Source organism: Oreochromis aureus, linkage group 3 (assembly GCF_013358895.1).
Source record: "Oreochromis aureus strain Israel breed Guangdong linkage group 3, ZZ_aureus, whole genome shotgun sequence".
Classification (NCBI taxonomy): Eukaryota; Metazoa; Chordata; class Actinopteri; order Cichliformes; family Cichlidae; genus Oreochromis; species Oreochromis aureus.
This window is the reverse complement of record NC_052944.1, coordinates 47424033-47448080: the sequence shown is the minus strand read 5'-3', so window position 1 is coordinate 47448080 and position 24048 is coordinate 47424033. Positions and strand designations below refer to the sequence as shown.

Here is a 24048-nt window from a genome sequence, read left to right as displayed (position 1 = left end):
AGCTAATTGGACCACCATGACCTGGATGACTGACTGAGATCCTACCCAAACAGATGCCCAATTTTATTTATCCATGAAATCAGATGACACAACTCCATTAGTTAAACTACAGGTGTGTCTTAAAATCATAGAGGCCTGGATGACTTTGTACATCTAAATTCAGACAAATCTGAGGCCATTATTCTAAAAACCTCAGAAACATGGTGGTTAAATAGATACTTACTCTAGATAGTATTACCCTCTCCTGACCTCCAGTAACACTGTGAGGAACGTTGGTGTCATGTTTGACCAGTGTAAGTCCTTCAACGTGCACAGACAATGAGTACATTCTGTCTCTGAGAAAAAACCTGATGAAAAAACCTCGAACATTCATTACTTCTAGGCTGGATTATTGCAGTTAATTGTGACAAGGTCACTTAAAATGGTCACTGAAAAGCCATCAGTAAATCCAAAATGCTGCTGCAGAAGTAATGACAGGGACAAGTAAGATATAAATAAACAAAGTAGCATAAAGAAATGAAGACATGTTTTTTCTTTTATTTGCTCCCTGTTAAATCCAGACTTTGATTTAAAATCCTTCTCCTGACATACGAAATATTGGCCCTATGTCAGGATCTGAGCTGGCAGACCATGTGGAGTGTAGAGCGAACCCAAATGCAGACACCAGAGACTGAAACTAAATTAAAAGTGATCTTTATTGATGGCTGAACACCATGCAAAGGAAAAAGCGAAAGCGAAACAAAGTCTAACCTAACAAAACCTAAACTGGAAAAACAACTAAAACCTGAATACATGAAATTTGAAAGTCTGATGACATGAGAACCCAAGACATGAAACCTGAAACCCAGACTTGGACACCCAGAAAAATTAAACATGAAATACCTGAACCTGACACTGGCCAAACAGACAACACAACAACAAACAAAGGAAAACTCACACAATATATACACAGAGGGTAACAAGGGAATATGCAACAGGACTGAGATACAGCTGCACCTGATCTGACATAGCGAGACAAAGGGGAAGCAAAACTAAATATAGTTAACACAGGGCAAGGGCTATCAAAATAAAACAGAAAGCATGAGAAATATGTAGACACAGACAATAGACGCAAGCTCAACACTTTGACTGGGGGAAGGAAAACAGAGACAAGATTCACAAAACACAAGACAAGACTAGACACTGAGAGGAGAATATAACCACCATGAACTGAAGGAAAACAAACTCACACTCTAAACATGTCAAAAGAACAAGTAAGAACCTAAGAGCTGCAACCTAACAGAAACTAAATGATCAACAGAGAATACCAAAGTACAAGAAAACCAAACATACATTGCCCAAAGAAATAACTCAGCTTAGCGTACTATTACACCCCAAAACAGAACAGCCCAAAACACAAACCCTGGGTCACTGATCCAGGGCCATGACACCCTATCATATCTTAAAGATCTCACAATTCTATATTATCCTGTTAGTACTGTACTTTATTGTACTTTGTCTAATGGCAGCATACCTGTGAAATTCCATTGTAGCAGAGGATATACCACAGGATGTTACAGGCAACTGCTCGCCTCTGTTTACTGGAACTGTGCCAGAGATTCCTTACTCAATATAGCTGAAAGCTATCATAAAACAATAATTAGGCTTGAATTCATTTCTCCTGACTTCCAATATTCCTAACTGCTGTACAGTCTTCTTCTGTATCTAAAATTAAATTTAGTAGTTGCTTTTTTATACATGGCTCCTTACATTCAAAAGAGCTTACATTCACAGACTGGTTTGATCAATGTGCTGATAAGTTCAATATCTTTAAATCAGCATGATGATAGTTTTGACTTCAGACGTCACTCTTTTATTTACAGTGAAGGAAGGGCTACTGTTCAGACATTCACTAAGGTTGTGAGGTGAAATGGCACAGAGAGGAAACGAGCTGGATTTGGAGAAATTCACTTGTTCCATCTGTTTGGATCTACTGAAGGATCCCGTGACTATTCCCTGTGGACACAGCTACTGCATGAACTGTATGAATTCTCACTTTGATGAAGAGGACAGGAAGGGAATCCACAGCTGCCCTCAGTGCAGGAAGACTTTCACACCGAGGCCTGTCCTGGAGAAAAACACCATGTTAGCAGCTTTAGTGGAGCAGCTGAAGAAGACTGGACTCCAAGCTGCTCCAGCTGATCACTGCTATGCTGGACCTGAAGATGTGGCCTGTGATGTCTGCACTGGGAGGAAGCTGAAAGCCATCAAGTCCTGTTTATCTTGTCCAGCCTCTTACTGTGAGAAACACCTCCAACCTCACTATGATGCAGCTCCATTAAAGAAACACAAGCTGGTGGCCCCCTCCAAGAAGCTCCAGGAGAACATCTGCTCTCGTCATGATGAGGTGATGAAGATTTTCTGTCGTACTGATCAGCAGAGTATCTGTTATCTCTGCTTGATGGATGAACATAAAGGCCATGAAACAGTCCCAGCTGCAGCAGAAAGGACTGAGAAGCAGAAGGAGCTCGAGGTGAGACGACTAAACATCCAGCAGAGAATCCAGGAGCGAGAGAAAGATGTGAAGCTGCTTCAACAGGAGGTGGAGGCCATCAATGGCTCTGCTGATAAAGCAGTGGAGGACAGTGAGAAGATGTTCACTGAGCTGATCCGGCTCATCCAGAAAAGAAGCTCTGATGTGAAGCAGCAGGTCAGATCCCAGCAGGAAACTGAAGTGAGTCAAGTCAAAGAGCTTCAGGAGAAGCTGGAGCAGGAGATCGCTGAGCTGAAGAGGAAAGATGCCGAGCTGTAGCAGCTCTCACACACAGAGGATCATGTTAACTTTTACTTTAAAAGTGGGGGAAAACTACAACAGACATGTAACAGATAAATACATGAGTAACTTGAACATATGAGTATGAAATATGCTTCCACTGGTTTCTGAAATGGAATGATACAGTAATGGGATACAGTGATTCAACCTGTAGTTATATTTACATATGGTACATAAATGTAGATTGTATTTAGTTGTTTATTATTGGCTGATAATCATTAAATTATGTAAATATTCAAAATAAGTACATTTTAAATGTTCAATCTGGTCATTTTCCTGTAATTTCTCTAATGGGTTTTCTAAATGATTACCACTGAATCACATGTAAAAAAAGAAAAAAAGAAAAAAAAGTTAAAACCTATTTCCTTTAATAACTTTAAATGCTGGTTTCAGTTTCTGGAATGTAAAATTGTGAAAAAGAAGACCAATGAGAAGCTTAATATTTAGTGTATTAGAGACAAGAAGTTTGAAAACTCGGGTGAGATGAGCATCAGGTGTCATGGTTCTGTCTCAGTGCAAAGAGTCTTCAGATTGAATACTCCTGTGCTTCATGAGCTCAGGGAGAGGTAGGAGAAAGACAATCCAAACCTTATCTTTTTGGAGGGGTATTGTGTGTCACGGGGATCAGAGGGCTCTATGTTGTTCATGGGCTTTTGCCCCCTGGTATGATCTCCCATGGCAATTTGTTCTTGACAAAGAGCAATTCAGAGGACCTTTATGAGTGTTGTATCAAGCGACTTATTCACCCACCTTAGGATAGGGTTACCAGGGCCCCGGCTCAGCCCATGGGGCTGCATTGGCTGCGATGCAGCCCAAAGAAGAGATATGGGCCCACCCTGTAGGCCTACCCCCCACAGGAAGTGCCGTAGGGGTTCGGTGCAGTGTGTACCAAGCGGTATAAGCAGATCGCTTTATACACTGTAGGACAGTTCAGTGACCAAAAATAGTAAGACCTGGAGTGGTGTGATTGGGAGGAATGGCCTGCCTGATCTGAACCTCAGTGTTCTGTTATTAGACTTATGTCAAACCCCAGTTTGTTCATAATGAACAATATGTTTGAACATAAGGGTATCCATAAGTGCATGTGACACTGGGACACCTCAGGCTGCATGTTAATGAACAATGTCATAAAAGATATTATCAGCTCTGAAACCATATGTTATGGACACTTGGGTGAAGCAAGGGCTAAGCTGTAAACTGATCGTCATCTGGTGGTTAGTTCAGGCGGTCGAGGAGGGTGCTGGACACACCTGGTGCACCAAATCATATAGTGAGGGTGCGCTGGGAACACCTAGCAGAGAACCGGATCTGAGTCCCACCTCAAGCAGAACTTCGACAGCATTCTGAGGAAGACAGGGGACACTGATTGGCCTGGGAATGCCTTGGTGTACTCCTGGACAAACTAGAGGAGATGGCTAGGGAGTGGTAGGTCTGGGCTTCTTTGCTTAGGCTGCTGCCCCCCTAGATATACTGGGAGGAAGCTGAAAGCCATCAAGTCCTGTTTATCATGTCCAGCCTCTTACTGTGAGAAACACCTCCAACCTCACTATGATGCAGCTCCATTAAAGAAACACAAGCTGGTGGCCCCCTTCAAGAAGCTCCAGGAGAACATCTGCTCTCGTCATGATGAGGTGATGAAGATTTTCTGTCGTACTGATCAGCAGAGTATCTGTTATCTCTGCACAGTGGATGAACATAAAGGCCATGAAACAGTCCCAGCTGCAGCAGAAAGGACTGAGAAGCAGAAGGAGCTCGAGGTGAGACGACTAAACATCCAGCAGAGAATCCAGGAGCGAGAGAAAGATGTGAAGCTGCTTCAACAGGAGGTGGAGGCCATCAATGGCTCTGCTGATAAAGCAGTGGAGGACAGTGAGAAGATGTTCACTGAGCTGATCCGTCTCATCCAGAAAAGAAGCTCTGATGTGAAGCAGCAGGTCAGATCCCAGCAGGAAACTGAAGTGAGTCGAGTCAAAGAGCTTCAGGAGAAGCTGGAGCAGGAGATCGCTGAGCTGAAGAGGAAAGACGGCGAGCTGGAGCAGCTCTCACACACAGAGGATCACAACCAGTTTCTACACAACTACCCCTCACTGTCAGCACTCAGTGAGTCTACACACTCATCCAGCATCAATATTCGTCCTCTGAGCTACTTTGAGGATGTGACAGCAGCTGTGTCAGAGACCAGAGATAAACTACAGGACATTCTGAGAGAGGAATGGACAAACATCTCACTGACAGTCACTGAAGAGGATGTTTTACTGTCACCACCAGAGCCAAAGACCAGAGCTGGATTCTTACAATATTCACGTGAAATCACACTGGATCCAAACACAGCAAACACACATCTGTTATTATCTGAGGGGAACAGAAAAGTAACATTTATGGAAATCGAACAGTCTTATTCTGATCATCCAGACAGATTCACGGAGTGGTTTCAGGTCCTGAGTAGAGAGAGTCTGACTGGATGTTGTTACTGGGAGGTGGAGTGGAGAGGGGGAGAAGTTTCTTTAGCTGTTGCATAAAAGAATATCAGCAGAGCAGGGAGCTCACACGAAAGCAAATTTGGATTCAATGACAAATCTTGGGCATTACGCTGTAATGCAGACAGTTGCACCTTTTTTTTACAACAAAGTCCAAACTGTCCTCTCAGGTCCTCGGTCCTCCAGAGTAGGAGTGTACCTGGATCACAGAGCAGGTATTCTGTCTTTCTACAGCATCTCTGAAACCATGACTCTCCTCCACAGAGTCCAGACCACATTCACTCAGCCGCTCTATGCTGGACTTTGGCTTTGGTTTGATGGAGACTCAGCTAAGTTCAGTAAAATCAAATAAACTGGGAAAGTGTATGTTAAGCTCTGATTTAGAGTCGTGAGTTGTACTTCTTTAGTTTTGTAAAGAAGTCTGTGTATGTTAGTTGTTTTTGTTGTTGTTTTTGCTTTCTTAATGTTGTTTAATGATTAATGCTGTTAGTGACGTTTAAAGAGGGTAACCTATATCAGACCAATAGGCGATATGGCAGCCTCGCTTCTGTCAGTCTGCCCCAGGGCAGCTGTGGCTACAACAGTAGCTTGTCTCCACCAGTGTGTGAATGTGAGAGTGAATGAATAGTGGCATTGTAAAGTGCTTTGGGTGCCTTGAAAAGCGTTATATGAAATCAAATCCATTATAATAAAATCTGAAAAACCAAGACTTCGTCCAACAGAAAAACATCCTGCACTATTTAAACACTGTTAGTCTAAATTAAAAGTCTCCTCACATTCTAGATATTTTAAATGTCTGATTAATCTGCTTACTAGTTTTTCTTGTCTAGTCGTTGTAGTGGACTTTCCTGATGATTAAAATGTGACTTTTGACATTTCTGAATTGTGATGTTACAATGATTTTCATTTTCATATTACAAAAAAGTTAACATCTTTGGTGTTTGTATCGTAACTTTTAAAAAGTAAATAAGATATTGGAGTCCTTCAACTCTGAGATTATAATAGAGTGAAGTTAGCTCTCATTCTTTTCTCTCCCTGGGGAATGCAGCAGCTGGGCCTTCAGCTAGCAGACACAGTGAGCAACAAGGTGCACATAAACAGTTTGTGTGTTCGCTGATATTTTTTGAGCTGATAGAAACATTTCATTGGAAATGACCTGTCACTTAGAAAGTGTCACTCCCTTTATCACATCTGTAGAGCGAGTTAAATGCTGAGGCACTGGGACTACAGGTTCTGCACTCTGCACCTGTTCCAATGTTGTGTCAAAAACAAACAAACAAACACTTGCCCACTTTAATTTGTAACTATGTTGCTTTTTGTATGCAATAAGCCTTGGTGAGTGATACACCAATAAGATTGCCTTCTTGGCTGTTACTATTTAGGCTAAAATCATTTTGATGTGGACAGACAGGCCGAGGACAGATGTAATTGGGAGAGGACAAATTACAGTAATACATAGAGCATTAATTAATAGGGTTACTTAATAGGGTTAGCCAAGAAAAACAAACAAAATTAAATCAGCAATTTATGACATATTAAAAAACAGAAAAAAAAATACTGGCATGTCTGTTTTTTAACTTGTTTAACAAGATGAACTGAGTCCCATAACTTATGATTAGCCTTTTTATCTCATATTTATGTCTTGAGCTTACATATTTTCAATTTTTAACATTTGGCTATACATGACAAATGTCTGTATAATAGACATTTATGTCTGAAAGGTCTCTTATACAGATATATACCTACCCAAACAGATGCCCAATTTTATTTATCCATGAAATCAGATGACACAACTCCATTAGTTAAACTACAGGTGTGTCTTAAAATCATAGAGGCCTGGATGACTTTGTACATCTAAATTCAGACAAATCTGAGGCCATTATTCTAAAAACCTCAGAAACATGGTGGTTAAATAGATACTTACTCTAGATAGTATTACCCTCTCCTGACCTCCAGTAACACTGTGAGGAACGTTGGTGTCATGTTTGACCAGTGTAAGTCCTTCAACGTGCACAGACAATGAGTACATTCTGTCTCTGAGAAAAAACCTGATGAAAAAACCTCGAACATTCATTACTTCTAGGCTGGATTATTGCAGTTAATTGTGACAAGGTCACTTAAAATGGTCACTGAAAAGCCATCAGTAAATCCAAAATGCTGCTGCAGAAGTAATGACAGGGACAAGTAAGATATAAATAAACAAAGTAGCATAAAGAAATGAAGACATGTTTTTTTCTTTTTATTTGCTCCCTGTTAAATCCAGACTTTGATTTAAAATCCTTCTCCTGACATACGAAATATTGGCCCTATGTCAGGATCTGAGCTGGCAGACCATGTGGAGTGTAGAGCGAACCCAAATGCAGACACCAGAGACTGAAACTAAATTAAAAGTGATCTTTATTGATGGCTGAACACCATGCAAAGGAAAAAGCGAAAGCGAAACAAAGTCTAACCTAACAAAACCTAAACTGGAAAAACAACTAAAACCTGAATACATGAAATTTGAAAGTCTGATGACATGAGAACCCAAGACATGAAACCTGAAACCCAGACTTGGACACCCAGAAAAATTAAACATGAAATACCTGAACCTGACACTGGCCAAACAGACAACACAACAACAAACAAAGGAAAACTCACACAATATATACACAGAGGGTAACAAGGAATATGCAACAGGACTGAGATACAGCTGCACCTGATCTGACATAGCGAGACAAAGGGAAGCAAAACTAAATATAGTTAACACAGGGCAAGGGCTATCAAAATAAAACAGAAAGCATGAGAAATATGTAGACACAGACAATAGACGCAAGCTCAACACTTTGACTGGGGGAAGGAAAACAGAGACAAGATTCACAAAACACAAGACAAGACTAGACACTGGAGAGGGAGAATATAACCACCATGAACTGAAGGAAAACAAACTCACACTCTAAACATGTCAAAAGAACAAGTAAGAACCTAAGAGCTGCAACCTAACAGAAACTAAATGATCAACAGAGAATACCAAAGTACAAGAAACCCAAACATACATTGCCCAAAGAAATAACTCAGCTTAGCGTACTATTACACCCCAAAACAGAACAGCCCAAAACACAAACCCTGGGTCACTGATCCAGGGCCATGACACCCTATCATATCTTAAAGATCTCACAATTCTATATTATCCTGTTAGTACTGTACTTTATTGTACTTTGTCTAATGGCAGCATACCTGTGAAATTCCATTGTAGCAGAGGATATACCACAGGATGTTACAGGCAACTGCTCGCCTCTGTTTACTGGAACTGTGCCAGAGATTCCTTACTCAATATAGCTGAAAGCTATCATAAAACAATAATTAGGCTTGAATTCATTTCTCCTGACTTCCAGTATTCCTAACTGCTGTACAGTCTTCTTCTGTATCTAAAATTAAATTTAGTAGTTGCTTTTTTTTATACATGTGCATATCAAAGAAAAGCGCAACAGTTTCAAAATAATTACATAGTAAATGTCAAGAAATCGCAACAGTAATCACAGGCTGTATTATTTAGTGTTTCTATAATTTTTAATTTGCCTCTCACATGAAGCATTTTTGATCCTTGGGGATCCTAGCAGCTGGGAATACAAACCCCTCCACCATGATAAGGTAGAAATTCACAGAGGGGTACTTATATTTATGAATAAAGGATTAGGAATAGATTATGAAAGACATTCAAAGGGGAAACATGGTCCTGCTGTGAGTATTAATATTGTTAATAAAGCCAAGCAAGCCATTTTCAATACACAATTTATTATTTTGTTTTGCTTTGTTTTTTACATATCATGACATGAGCACATTTCTGAAACAAATAACAAAAATCTTCTCGATATGAAGTACAAAATGAACAAGCAGTTTCAAGAATTAAAATGTGTGAAATAAATTTTTATTGAGTAGTATCTGGTCATTATTTTAAATAATAGACTTTATTTCTTATAATAAATGCCTTTAGAAGACCCCCAAATTATTTTCTTCTTCAAGCCCCTGATATGGAGAGGACAGCATCAGGGTTAGAAGTAACATCCCTTTCAAATAAAGACCTGATATTTTTATTTTTAATTTCACTTAACATTTTTATTCATCACTTCTCATGTTTATGTCCTACAGCAACATGAATCTAAGAAAGTGGAATTTTAGAATATTAGTTATTAAAACTTAAGACAAATACTCCAGTATCAGCAGTTACTACGACTTGTATTCAGTCTGGAAAAATTAGTTGCTGTTTTTCTAAGTTTTAATACAGGAAACCTACTGAGAAAACATGGGAGAGAAAATATGGAAGTTCACAATGCTTAGAGCTTTTCTGCTGTTGATTAAAAAAACCCTCCTGTAGGCGCAGTAACTAGCTAATGCCTCAGTTTAACTGCAGCAAACTAAAAATTAATGAGTAAAATGCATTTTAGCTTGTTAATGTCACTACTTCTGGGTTGAAAGTTCACCAAGAAACTGATGTTCCGGGTATTTATTGGTCCCGTAAAGCTTTTTTGTTTTTTTAAATCAGTTTATGATCATAACATGTTTGAATGGCTGTAAACAGTCACCTATGTCACTAGTATGTGCCCTCCACTACCGTCTGTCATGTAGACCATTTAAAATTTACATGAGAATATTTTTTTAAATGACTCTCTAATAGACTTAAACTGACCAGACACAATACAGCCAGTCCAAGTTCAAATCTAGAGCCACGTGAGTCTTATTAAAATCTAACATATTTTAACATCAGCACAGTAAAAGTTAACTCGATGGTAAAAAGGAATTCCTGAATTTTGACCACTCACTCCTCACAGCATATTCCAAATATTTTGGTTGCCTTTGCACTCATTTTTCTTTCTGTTGTTTCTGTTAGAAATTCATGTTGAGCTTAGTGAGCTTCATTTGACTTCATATGTGAAGTCAAATTAAGCACATTGGTCAAATGAGCCGAGGGAGACACCTGGTGGACACATACAGTCATAAAGTGCATAGGGGTGACAAACAGCTGGAAATACTTGTTAGAAAGGATTGTCAAACTTCAAGAAAAAAAAAAAAAACAGCACACACTCTAACACTCCTTTATTTGCACTCAAGGAGAAATATGAAGAGATCAGTTTGAAAGTAAAATTGGCCCTAACTGGTGGAGAGTATTTTGGCTGGTTTATTCCCAGTTGACGAACGTGGGGAAAGTTCAGTATATTAACACTCTATAAAATTATTTGTTTTTCATGGAATATTTTTGATGTCGCTTAGCCTCTGGTCTGAGATTACCCAGCATCTACCAGCTCCTCCATCACAGTGATAACACAGAAAAAAATATCATACAAGCCTTTTATCTGCTGTAATTTGTCCTGTATTGCTGTTTGAACTCTGTCATTGATAGCCTGTTATCTCTCTCTGTAGAATGTGGTCTTGCACCATACAAATATACAGACAGCAGCTTTTTGGGACTACTCATCATTCAGTCGCATTATATCAGTCAGAGCTTAACATTTATTGTTATATTTCGAAATAAATTATCTTCATTTTAAATTATTCCTCATCATACCGCAAATTCTAATCAATTGTATACTCCAAGTTTACCACATATTATTTCCCCACATATAAATACGTGATTCATGTAGATTTATATAGAATAGAATAGAATAGAATAGAATAGAATAGCCACTTTACTGTCATTCAGACACCAGTTAGTGTACATCATTGGACTGTATAAAATAATGTAGGATACATGTAAGAATGTGAGACAAATTTAAAATAAGTGTACATGTACGGTTATCCCACTGACACCAGGAGGAGAAAAATACTTGGCTTCATTTATAGAAAGAAGATCCATGAAAATAAATAAATAAACAAACGTCTACTCGTGTAACCGGAGATGACACAACTGTTACAGTTCAACGAATCTGCGTGCGTTTGCTGAGTCACGTGACCAAACTACAGCAAATCACAGCAGAGCAGGGGACTATGGGGAGGAGCGAAGTATGGCTCCAGAAACATGGCTGATCTGTGATGAATCAGGACCAGCGGACAAACAAATCACGCAGGTACTGATCAGAGCATCAAGAAGAGGATGGTCCAGTACGAGGAGGAGATCAACCGGAAACCCGACAGAAACTCACACATCATAGGTATGGACGTGTTTTTAACTCTATTCTCTTTAAGCTCAGATTCTTCGATGTTTGATTGATTGGTGATAAATCTGAAAGATTATCAGCTTCTCCCGGATTTCTCTAAGCTGATGTTAGCTGAGAGCAGGAAGCTGTTACTTTGGTGATGAATTCAGAGGAGCAAACGGTGATAGTTCAGGAAGAGCACACACACTCTTAATGAGACAGTGTGGTACTCCAACTGTTTATTCCATTTATTCTCCAAGAGAGCCTCAAAGTGAACACACACACAGTGACAGACTCTCCAAAGCATCAGAACAAAAGCTGTCCACATTACAAATACTGCTGTAATTAATGTCTTTACATCTGCAGCAAAAGCTAGCAGAGAAAATGAGTTTTATTGACTGGTTAAACAGAGAGATCGAGCTGCAGGGGTGTGCCACAAGATAGGGTGGGTCAGGATAGAGATGGAGATACAAATAAGTAAAGAGTGTGATGAGAATATTAAAAGAATGAGGAACTGATGAATGCAGAGAATGACAGAGGAAGAACAGATGGGGCACAGTTAGTGAATCGGGAAGTGCAGAGGAATAGTAAGGAGTAAGTACTACAGAGGGATAAACTGATGGTCAGTATCATAGAACTGGGAAAGAGCTGCTGAAGCTGGGTAAAGGTGAGAGGAGATGACTACATGCTGAGATAGAGCTCTACTGCAGTGTTTGCTTTGAGAGCATTAAAGATGGTCAGGAATTACACTGTGCCATATCAGAAAGCATATGATGCATATGAAACACATGATGTTTTGCTTTCTTGGAGGTTGTTGAAGCAGCTCCCTTGTTACTAATAGGCCATTTGAAGAAGACACGTAGCTCTTGCTTGTTTTGTTGTTGTTGTTGTTAATTCCCGGCTCCCCTAGTCTGCATGTGGTATCCTTGGACATGGTGCTGAATCCTGGGCTGTCCCTGATGCATCCATTGTATTGTGAATGTGTGAATTTCAGGAAGTGTTTAGGTTTAGAAATTAATCTGTGTGTATGAGTGAATGAGGCCTGTTCTAGAAAAGCACTATATAAGTACAGTCTGTGTAAGAAAAACAAAAAATATCTGAGTGCCATTCAAGTAAGCCCCAACACAACTAGTATCTTTGTTTAATAATGCAAATGATAGTTTCAATAGAAAGGCTTTCTTAACATAAGCTGACAAAAGCAACAATGGCAGTGAGAGATAACTGGTACTCTTTTTTTAAGGACTCACTTTAAGTGAAGAAAATGATTTTTCATTCATTTTCTTCACTGAAATTTCAGAAAAATCCTTAGAAAGAGTTTTAAGTCTTGAATGAAGTGATTCAGCTAAAAGATAAAGGACTTAAAAAAATAGCAAAATTAAAAAAAAATTAAAAAACTGCAAAGATACAAGGCTGTGTACATAATCACAATAATACTGCTTTCATTATTGTAGTGTTGTCTAATAATAGGTTTGGTTCAATTTTGTAATGTCTTATGTACAAACAAAAGTAAACTTTTCTTCAATACAAAATATGTTTTCACAAAATTATTAAAGTCCACAATTGTAATTTTGGAAAGGGTTACAAATAATGAACTGAAAATGAGTTTCTGTATACCCACCTTTACCTGACATATGCTTCCTTAGCAAGCAAAAGTAGGTGTCGCACATTTACAGAACAAACAAATGTCAGGTACATACTGGTGTCATTGCAGGTATGCTTATAAATCCAACATCCAGCCTTTTCTCTTTTCCCTTATTTCTATCATTTCACTCCTAACTGTTTTGAGGCTTTGATTACACTGAGGCTGCTAGCTTATGGTTGGCTCTGAGCTCTGGAAACTTTAGCTTTAGCCACTTTTCTTTTGTTAGGATTTTTTTTATTTTCACTTGTTTAAGTGTCTGATCAGGTTTGTTGTTGCTGCTTGCTTTTGAGAATTGCACATTTAAGATCTGAAACTTTGAACTCGATTTTTTCAAATATGGAAAAAAATTCATGTATTTTCTGCATCATCAATACCTGAAAATTTCTGCATCCTTGATACCTTTAAATTATACCCCAAACTACTGCAGTATCTCATGGCACCTGAGTAAGCCACAGGGGGCACCTCAGCTGATGAAAGCATTGTATATTCATACATTTTATTTGACACGATCAACACCTCACTGCACACCACTCATGTTGCAGTCTGTGGTTGCTGTCTCTCCGATACCTAAAACTTTTTTCAGGTTTTAACACATGCTTTTGTAAAAATAGTTTTGTGTAATCGCAGTAATGACCATTTCCTTCTTTTTATTTGTTCCTCAAGACCTCCCACAACAAAATGACTGTGAGGAGGATGGTCTGGATGAGCAGCAGGAGAGGAACTCCAGTCTGGACCAGGAGGACCCAGAGCCTCCACAGATTAAAGAGGAACAGGAGGAATTCTGCAGCAGTCAGGAGGGAGAGCAGCTTGGACTGAAACAGGAGAATGATACCTTCATGGTGATGTCTGCTTATGAGGAAAGTGAAGAAAGCCAGCATGTGGACTCAGGATCAACTAGAGATGCAGAGCTGAAGAACAGGAGACGTTACAGAAAGAGAAGTTGCAATAAGAGAGTAGACAACACTGCTGTGTCAATGAGTCAGAGTCAAACTGGCACAAGGAAAAAATCTTTTCAATGTGACGTCTGTGGAAAAACTTTTCGCAAAAAATATAACTTTACTAAACACCAGAGAGTTCACACAGGTGAGAAACTCTATCCTTGTAGGACCCATGGTAAACAGTTTTTGTGTTTTTATATTATAAGATTAATAACCCTTTTGTGGTTCTTTGTTCCTCAAGACCTCCAACATGAGGAAGAGGAGGGTCTGGATGAGCAGCAGGTCTTTAACCAGGAGAAGAACTCCAGTCTGGACCAGGAGGACCCAGAGCCTCCACAGATTAAAGAGGAACAGGAGGAGCTCTGCAGCAGTCAGGAGGGAGAGCAGCTTGGACTGAAGCAGGAGGCTGAAGGCATTATCGTCTGGACTGGGGAAGAGCGGCTCAGACTGCTAAAGACCATCTGGAAACCTGTGATAAAGTTGCAAAGAATAGGTATGTAAAACTGTGATGGACTTAATAACATGAATATGAGTAATGTAGGATCCTAACCAGAGCTCAAAGTTACATTTAGTTTTAGATGCACAGGAATTAAAGGTCAAATTGCAATAAAATGCATGAATGCATCTTTTTCTACATCCATTCATGCATCCATTCATCTTCTTCCGCTCATCCGGGGCTGGATCAATGAGGCAGCAGTCTAAGCAGAGAAGCTCAGACCTCCCTCTCCCCAGCCACCTCTTCTAGCTTGTCCGGAGGAACACCAAGGCGTTTCTAGGCCAGCCATGAGATATAATCCCTCCAGTGTGTCCTGGGTCTGTCCCGAGGCCTCCTCCTGTGGGACATGCCCAGAGCACCTCACCCAGGAGGAGCCCAGGAGGCATCCTTGTGAGATGCCTGAACCACCTCAACTGGCTCCTTGGAGCTGCGGCTCTACTCTGAGCTCCTCCCGGATGGCTGAACTCCTCATCCTATCTCTAAGGGAGAAGCAAGCCACCCTTTGGAGGAAGCCCATTTCTGCCACTTGTATCTGCAATCTTGTTCTTCCGGGGATAGCTCGGAGGCCCACAGCTCATGACCGTAGGGACGTAGATCCATCAGTAAGTTGACAGCTTTGCTTTTACACTCTCTCTTCACCACGGAACAGTACAGCGTCTGCATCACTGCAGCCACAGCACTAGTCCGTCTGTCGATCTACCATTCACTTCTCCCGTCACTCGTGAACAAGACACCAATTCAATTCAGTGTTATTTATATAGCACCAAATCACAACAACAGTTACCTCAGGGCGCTTTATATTGTAAGGTAGATCGTACAATAGTACATACAGAGAAAAACCCAACAATCATATGACCCCCAATGAGCAAGCACTTTGGCGACAGTGGGAAGGAAAAACTCCCTTTTAACAGGAAGAAACCTCCAGCAGAACCAGGCTCAGGGAGGGGCGGGGCCATCTGCTGCGACCGGTTGGGGTGAGAGAAGGAAAACAGGATAAAGACATGCTGTGGAAGAGAGACAGAGATTAATAACAGATATGATTCGATGCAGAGAGGTCTATTAACACATAGTGAGTGAGAAAGGTGACTGGAAAGGAAAAACTCAATGCATCATGGGAATCCCCGGCAGCCTACGTCTATTGCAGCATAACTAAGGGAGGATTCAGGGTCACCTGGTCCAGCCCTAACTATATGCTTTAGCAAAAAGGAAAGTTTTAAGCCTAATCTTGAAAGTAGAGATAGTGTCTGTCTCCCGAATCCAAACTGGAAGCTGGTTCCACAGAAGAGGGGCCTGAAAACTGAAGGCCCTCCCTCCCATTCTACTTTTAAATACTCTAGGGACAACAAGTAGGCCTGCAGCGCAAGAGCGAAGTGCTGTAATAGGGTGATATGGTACCACAAGGTCATCAAGATAAGATGGGGCCTGATTATTTAAGACCTTGTATGTGAGGAGCAGGATTTTGAATTCAATTCTGGATTTAACAGGAAGCCAATGAAGGGAAGCCAAAACAGGAGAAATCTGCTCTCTCTTTCTAGTCCCTGTCAGGACTCTTGCTGCAGCATTTTGGATTAGCTGAAGGCTTTTCAGGCAGTTTTAGGACATCCTGATAATAAAGAATTACAGTAGTCCAGCCTGGAAGTAATAACTGCATGAACTAGTTTTTCAGCGTCACTCTGAGACAGGATATTTCTAACTTTAGAGATGTTGCACAAATGGAAAAAAGCAGTCTTACATATTTGTTTAATATGTGCGTTGAAGGACATGTCCTGGTCAAAAATGACTCCAAGGTTCCTCACAGCGTTACTGGAGGCCAAGGTAATGCCATCCAGAGTAAGAATCTGCTTAGATACCATATTTCTAAGATTTTCAGGGCCGAGTACAATAACCTCAGTTTGATCTGAATTAAGAAGCAGAAAGTTAGCGGCCATCCAGGTCTTTATGTCTTTAAGACATTCCTGCAGTTTAACTAATTGGTGTGTGTTACCTGGCTTCATGGATAGATAGAGCTGCGTGTCATCTGCATAGCAGTGAAAATGTATACTATGTCTTCTAATGATACTGTCTAGAGGAAGCATGTATAATGTAAACAGAATTGGTCCTAGCACTGAACCCTGTGGAACACCATAATTGACCTTAGTGTGTGAAGAGGACTCTCCATTTACTTGAACAAATTGGAGTCTATTAGATAGATATGATACAAACCACTGCAGCGCAGTACCTGTAATACCTACAGCATGTTCTAATCGCTCTAATAGGATATTATGGTCAACAGTATCGAACGCTGCACTAAGGTCTAGCGGACAAGCACAGAGATGAGTCCACTGTCAGAGGCCATAAGATTGTTAGGGTAAATTGTTAAATGTTGTCATTGTTGTACTTAAATTTGTAAGCCTTGTTTGAAACTGTCTGATCAAAGACATTCTTCTGTTTCTATTCTCCTACCTAGATGTAGAATGATGGAGGAGGTTATAGTGTTTAACTGCAGATATTGCATGTAAGGTTCTGGGTGTCCTTTTTTAGTGAGGAATGTTTACTTCCTGCCATTTATAGGCTCACCTGTGTTTGTGTATGGTGGACCGTTAAAGGGGTTAAGCCATATACAGGGGTGAGGGGAGATGACTCTTTTGTGATCAATATGAAGTCTCTCTCACACAATCGCACTCATTCACATGCGTGCACACACACACAGTGCTTTTACAATGGGTGGTGCTTGTGTTCACACAACAAAAGGCTGCAAGCGGATGGGATCGGAGTCGTCTGAGGTTGGGTGCAGTGTTTCTGCTCTGAGATTCTGACCGGGCTCAGACCCAACAAAGATCATTTGTAACCTTCACTAAAGCTGTTTCTGTGCTGTGATGAGCTCTGAAACCTGACTGAAACTCTTCAAATAAGCCATTCCTCTGCAGATGATCTGTTAGCTGTTTGACAACTACTCTTTCAAGGATTTTTGATATGAAAGGAAGGTTGGAGATTGGCCTATAATTAACTAAGACAGCTGGGTCTAGAGATGGCTTTTTGAGTAAAGGTTTAACTACAGCCACCTTGAAGGCCTGTGGTACATAGCCGATTATTAGAGATAGGTTGATCATATTTAAGATTGAAGCATTAATTAATGGCAGGACTTCTTTCAATCTGTGAAAACCGGCGATGGCATTCTGAGACCACCGAAGTGAAAGCCTTCTACCACTTGGCTACACCTAGAAATTCTGTCCATAAAAATTCTAAAGAGAATCTGTGACAACAGGCAGCCCTGGCGGTCCATCACACACTGCAAACGAGTCCGACTTGTCGCTGGCTATGCAGACCAAGCTCCTGCAACCGTTGTATAAGGATCGAAGAGCCTGAAAAAGGGACATGGGTCGATCCTCCTGTAGGCCCACCACTCGCAGAAGGCACTGTAGGGGTTGGGTGCAGTGTGTGTTGGGCAGTGGCCAATAGTGGAGGCCCTAGCGCAGGAGTCATCAACCTTTAACACCCAAAGAGCTGTTTGGACCCACACTGGGAGCTGTAAATACTTTTTGACATCTAAAATGAAGATAACACTGTTAATGTTTTTGACCTTTATGCTTTGTATAAACAACTAAAGTGCGTTGCTTATGAGATACATGAAGTGCTACAGAGAAAATTTAATTTTTTTTATGTAATGAACACATTTTGAACTCTTAAAAAATATAACAAAAAGGAAAGACACCCAGTTGAGCTGAACTTAAATTATTCATATAGCAAACAAAAATTGTAGTGAGCAGTCATCCTTATACCACCTTTGGGATTTCGCAGCCTGTAGCGGAGCCTTGACCTGACTTTTAAAAATAATTGGAAAAAAGCACTATGCTGCTAAAAAATGAATAATAAATATTTTGCAAATTATCTGCATAAATATTTATTTTACGTGGTTAATGTGTGTGGCAGGGCGTGGTCTGCAGTGCCGCTGCAGGGGAGGCGGACGCACGTGAGCGGCATTTGCAATGAAGCCTCGCTGGCTTAAAGTGTGTGCTCTCTCTGCTGTTGTGTTGGTGTGTTGGGCTGTGAGCTGCAAAACTACAGCTGGCTGTGTGGGTACAGCAACCATGTGTGAAAAGTGGTCAATAAAGAAACAGCCTCCTGGATCTCAACCCGAGCTGTGTTTTGTTATTGGACTTCTATGCAAACCACAGTTTGTCCATAATGAACACCATGTTCAAGAATAAGGGTGTCTATAAGTGTACATGGCACCAGGACACCTTAGGCCACAGGTCGATAATCGATTTTATTATCGTATAACCAGACCTAAGGTCATATGTTCTGGAGACCAGAAGAGAGGGGCTGAGTTGTCAACTGATCACCACCTGGTGTCAGTTGGATCAGGTGGCGGGGGATGTTGGACAAACTTGGCACACCTAAACGTTGTGGAATTACAGGGATTATTTTACATAACCATCATCTTTGTCATTGCATTAATTATCATTTCATCCAAGCATTTATTGAAGTTGCTGGCATTATGTTTTAATTGATATTATAGGGGTTATCCTAATCAAATATTAACATGTTTATTACAGGTGCAGTTATAACTACTTTAAAATGATTGAGTTAAATATATATGTATCATAACTCATATGCTGAGTATATTGGTATAGTAAAATAGTAGCTGAGCAAAGGCCTGAATGTATTCAGCTTCTTGTGGTATTTGAGTTTGCTTAGTTACAGGTGACGGAAGGATGTCCAGTCCATGGTGACCTCAAAGGCCTTAGGTCATCACTATATTCGGAAGAGTATGCCACAAGGAGGAACCTCTGTGTTTGCATTTAATTCTTAAAATACATGAATGTTCTGTACATGCAAATTATGTGCTTGTAAACGCAAGAAGGGGCGTTACAATACCCTGATGTTATAAAAGCAATCTAGAGTGTATTTTGGGTAGAGATGTACAACTGTTTGGCAGTTTACACCTCTCCACGCTGCGTGCATTCATTAAAATCAATTGTTTGATTGACCTCTTCTGGACCATCATTGTTTTACTCTCATCCTCAATTTCGAACCCGTAACAACGTATAGTGAGGGTGCACTGGGAATTCCTGATAGAGGCCCTGGTCCGCGAGATCTTCAACGCACACATCCGGCAGAGCTTCAACAGCATTCTGAGGGAGACTGGGGACATTGAGTCCAAATGGACTGTGCAGTACCTCCATTGCTGAAGCCACTGCATTGAGCTGTGGCCACAAGGCACAAGGTGTGTGTTGTTGTAGTAACCCCCGAACCAAATGGTGGACACCAGAGGTGAAGGGAGCCACCAAGCTAAAGAGGGAGTCCTGTCAGGCTTTGTTAGCCTGTGGGACTTCGGAAGCAGTTGATAGGTACCGATAGGCCAAGCAGAAAGGGGCCCGGGCAGTTGCGGAAGCTCTACCTGCAGTGTATATAGTGTGAGTAAAGCACTGCTGACCTAATGGACCACATGAGCTAACTGTTATTTACTAGCAATTGCTAACATCATTGACTAATGAAACAGAGGCAAATAATCTCATTTCTAAGTGGCTTTGGTCTTCTGTCAATGAAGACATCAAATTAACATCCAACTTTTTTTCAGTGTAAAAAAGACGATGTTCTCCATGGTGGGAATCACCAGACGCCCCAAAATATGATACTATCACAATATGACACTCATGATGATTTGATATAGTGATATTTAGCATTTTGCAATATACTGAGTATACTGAGTATATTGTGATTTGTCATCTTTTTTCAGCTGCAAATTATGGCCCTTGGAGTTAAATTTTGTCAGCTTGTTTTATTCAATAAGTCAACGCTAACTGAATTTTGTTCTGCAAAATGAGCACACCAACACTTAAACACATAAGTCTGAGTCAGTCTGATATCAGTCTGCAGCTGAATGAGGTCAAATTGGAAATTACATCCAGTCTGTTTCTGATAATACAACATTTAACTGTGATAAATCCTCAAAAATCCCATATCTGTTGCTGTCTACATTGACGGTAATTCATATTTCACATATGTTGTCTTTTCTTTTCTTCATTTGTCTCTCCAGACCTCCACCAGCAGCATGTCTTTAAGGACGAGGAGGTTCTCACAGCCCAGCAGGTCTTTAATCAGGAGAGGAACTTCAGTCTGGGCCGGGAGGACCCAGAGCCTCCACAGATTAAAGAGGAACAGGAGGAACTCTGCAGCCGGCAGGAGGGAGAGCAGCTTGGACTGAAGCAGGAGGCTTATACTTCCTTCATGGTGACTCCTACTTATGAGGAAAGTGACCACAGTAAACCAGAACCAAACAGTAAGCAGCTCCTTTTTCACAGCTCACCTGAAGAAGAGAGCCGAGATCAGGAAGAAAGCCAGCATGTGGACTCAATATCTACTAAAAATGCAGAGCTAAAGGAGAGGAGACATTACAGAAAGAGAAGTTACAATAAGAGAGTAGACAACACTGCTGTGTCAGGAAGTCAAAGTAAAACTGACATAATGAAAAAGTCTTTTAAGTGTGACACCTGTGGAAAAACTTTTCGCAAAAAAAACCACCTGACAACACATCTGCGAATTCACACAGGGGAGAAACCATATTCTTGCAGCACGTGTGGGAAGAGTTTCAGTCTGAACTCAACATTGAAAACCCACACAAGACTTCACACTGGTGAGAGGCCATATGCTTGTATCACCTGTGGGAAAAGATTCATTCACAAATCAGATTTGGAACGTCATGTAAGAACACACACAGGTGAGAAGCCGTATTCATGTGGCACTTGTGGGAGAGAATTCAGGCTGAACTCAACATTGAAAACTCATATAAGAGTACACACCGGTGAGAAGCCGTATTCCTGTAGTACTTGTGGAAAACAGTTTACTGAGAAATCATCATTGAGAACACATATAAGAATTCACACAGGTGAGAAGCCACGTTGTTGTAGTATCTGTGGAAAAAGATTTTCTGACATCTCGGGAGTGATAAAACACATGAGATTTCACACAGGCGAGAAACCGTATCCTTGTAGCACATGTGGGAAAAGATTCAGTCAGAAATCGGACATGGCCCGTCATGTACGAATTCACACAGGTGACAAACCGCATGGTTGCAACATTTGTGGGAAAATATTCATTCAGAGGACCAGCTTAAAGAAGCATATGAGAATTCACACACGTTAAACTTTCAGACTTTCAAAATGTGGGACAGCTGTGTGTGAGCTCACGCTGAGCAGTAATTAATCACTGCAATGCTTGAATGAAAAGATGATCCATTTTAAAGTCAGTATTTTCTGTGCAGAATAGTGAAGAAGTCTCACCATTGTTTATTAGGCCTTTTTCCCTCATTCCTATAATTGTATCATGCAAACTCTGGTCTTACATTTCATGAAGGTTAACATTCTGCATGCTCGTGGCCTGTTGGTTCATTGTTTAGTTATTTTATTTATTATGTGTTCTTAAAGTATTATTGCAGAGTCTACCTTGCAGTATAAAGCGCCTTGAGGTGACTGTTGTTGTGATTTGGTGCTCTATAAATCAAAATCGAATTGAATTATGGTTCAAATAAAGATTTTATTCAAAATTTTTTGAGTGTTTTTTTTCTCTGAGGTGTAATGTCTAATATAATCTGTATGTAAGCAGCATGACAGAGGGTTCTGCTTTATTTGTCTTTTTGTCATGACACACCTGTGGAGGAATGGAGATGCTTAGGTGAGAAAGCAGTGGACTTTTTGACAGTGTTGGGGAGTAACGGAATACATGTAAGACCATCACGTATTTAAAATACAGAATATGAGTAACTGTATTCCGTTACAGTTACCGTATAACAAGATGATATTCAGAATACAGTTACTTTGTTGAAAAAAATGTATATATATTAGGGGTGCAACGATACACAAAATTCACGGTTCGGTTCGGTTCAGTTCGATACTTTTTCGATACAAAAAAATGTTCATTCCTTTTTAATTTGTCATTTATTAAAATTATAAATATATATTTTAACTCAAAAGTACAGTTTTTAAATGTAATGTTGCTGAAACAACAAAATAATAAAAAATAAATAAATCTATCTGATCGAGAAATCACTCATCTTTGAAAAAGAGTTTATTACAGAGAAATGGCTCTTCCCAAAATAAAAGCGATACTATACGCTTCTGGGGTATATTCTCAGCAGCATATTAAACATATCAGGTCCCCATAAGGAGAATCATGTGCTGACGGCTGTCTAAATGACTCGGGTAAAGTTTGTAGCATGCATGCTTGTTGTTTTTCTCTGCTTCCACTTGTCTTTGCACTAGGATGATGTCGGCGTAAATGTGCAGTCATATTCGTTGTGTTCCCACTAGTGCTGTCAGCGTTAATCTCGTTAAAATGACATTAACGCCATAACGCCACAAATCTCCGTTAACGAGTTACCGCGGATCGCCCCGTGCGTGGGGCTGGACGGCGTCAACACGTAAATGAGCTAACTGCGCTAACGCACTAGTTCCCACCAATGTAATTGATCATTGCGTGGCACATCCAACATACTGTTTTACTTTTGTCCATGACGTGCTTACCATCAGGGTCATGCTTCACATGAAAACCAAAATAGTTCCAAACACCAGATCTGAATGAGGGTGGGGGAGGTTCAATTTCGGGTAGTGTTGAGGCAGTTGCCATGTTGCAACGAGCTTAACTTCTGTCTCGCTAGCTTGCGCTGCGCTCACTGGTTCTGCACTCGACAGTGCAGCCTAGGTGGAGTAGTCGAACGCAGTTCCACTGAGCGCTCACGACGAGCTGACGATTGTCAGGAGAAAAGTTGATAAAATAAATAAAAAAATGTTGTATTGTTCAATACATATGCGTACCGAACAGAAAGCACTGTATCGAACGGTTCAATATCGATACGAGTATTGTTGCACCCCTAATATATATATATAATATATACATACACGCTGGAACTGTCACTCCCTACATTGTGAGGCTCCACCTGCCTGCCTCCCTGCCACTACATTTGGTTAAAGTGCCCTCTGGACTATTACTCACCCAGACCCTTCAGACTCCTCTCCTCCCACACCGTCTCCACCTGCAACACTGACTTTGTATACCTCACCTGGGACCCTGTCCCTTCCTCCAGGATCTAGTCATGGACTTTTGCATCTTGCAATAGCTCATAGTTTAAGTTTCTTGTTTCTAGGTTTGCCTCATAGTTCATATCCTTCAGATTACTTGCAAGATCATTTATTGTTCATTCATTCATTCACTGTTGTCAGATTATGTCACTGTAAATAAAGCACTGTATCCGCATCAGTTTTGCCTCCGTCTGTGTCTGCATTTGAGTCGACATACCCAGTCTGGCCTTTTCAGCTGTAACAGTTACAGTGGCTTGCAAAAGTATTCGGCCCCCTTGAACTTTTCCACATTTTGTCACATTACAGCCACAAACATGAATCAATTTTATTATTATATTATTATTATACAATTTTATTGGAATTCCACGTGAAAGACCAATACAAAGTGGTGTACACGTGAGAAGTGGAACGAAAATCATACATGATTCCAAACATTTTTTACAAATAAATAACTGAAGAGTGGTTAGACCCATACGAGCATACAGAGTGGAGTAAGGACGTTAGCGTGCTGCCCAAC

General features: G+C 40.5%; 1 protein-coding gene and 1 pseudogene across 2 annotated transcripts; both read left to right on the top strand.

The window, feature by feature from the left end:
* The first annotated feature begins 1909 nt into the window (after positions 1-1909).
* Positions 1910-5641, top strand: LOC120433855 (annotated as a pseudogene).
* Positions 5642-11277: 5636 nt separating this feature from the next.
* On the top strand, positions 11278-22178 carry LOC116326997 (zinc finger protein 3-like). Of its 2 annotated transcripts, none has more exons than XM_039610357.1 (4): positions 11278-11414; positions 13705-14124; positions 14221-14472; positions 20495-22178. In XM_039610357.1, exons 1-4 carry the CDS (start codon positions 11357-11359, stop codon positions 21598-21600), a joined length of 1836 nt encoding a protein of 611 aa, XP_039466291.1. In that variant the 5' UTR covers positions 11278-11356; the 3' UTR covers positions 21601-22178. The 2 variants fall into 2 exon arrangements, with proteins under 2 accessions (XP_039466291.1, XP_039466292.1); XM_039610358.1 differs by lacking the exon at positions 20495-22178 and adding an exon at positions 14674-14833.
* Positions 22179-24048: the final 1870 nt, after the last annotated feature.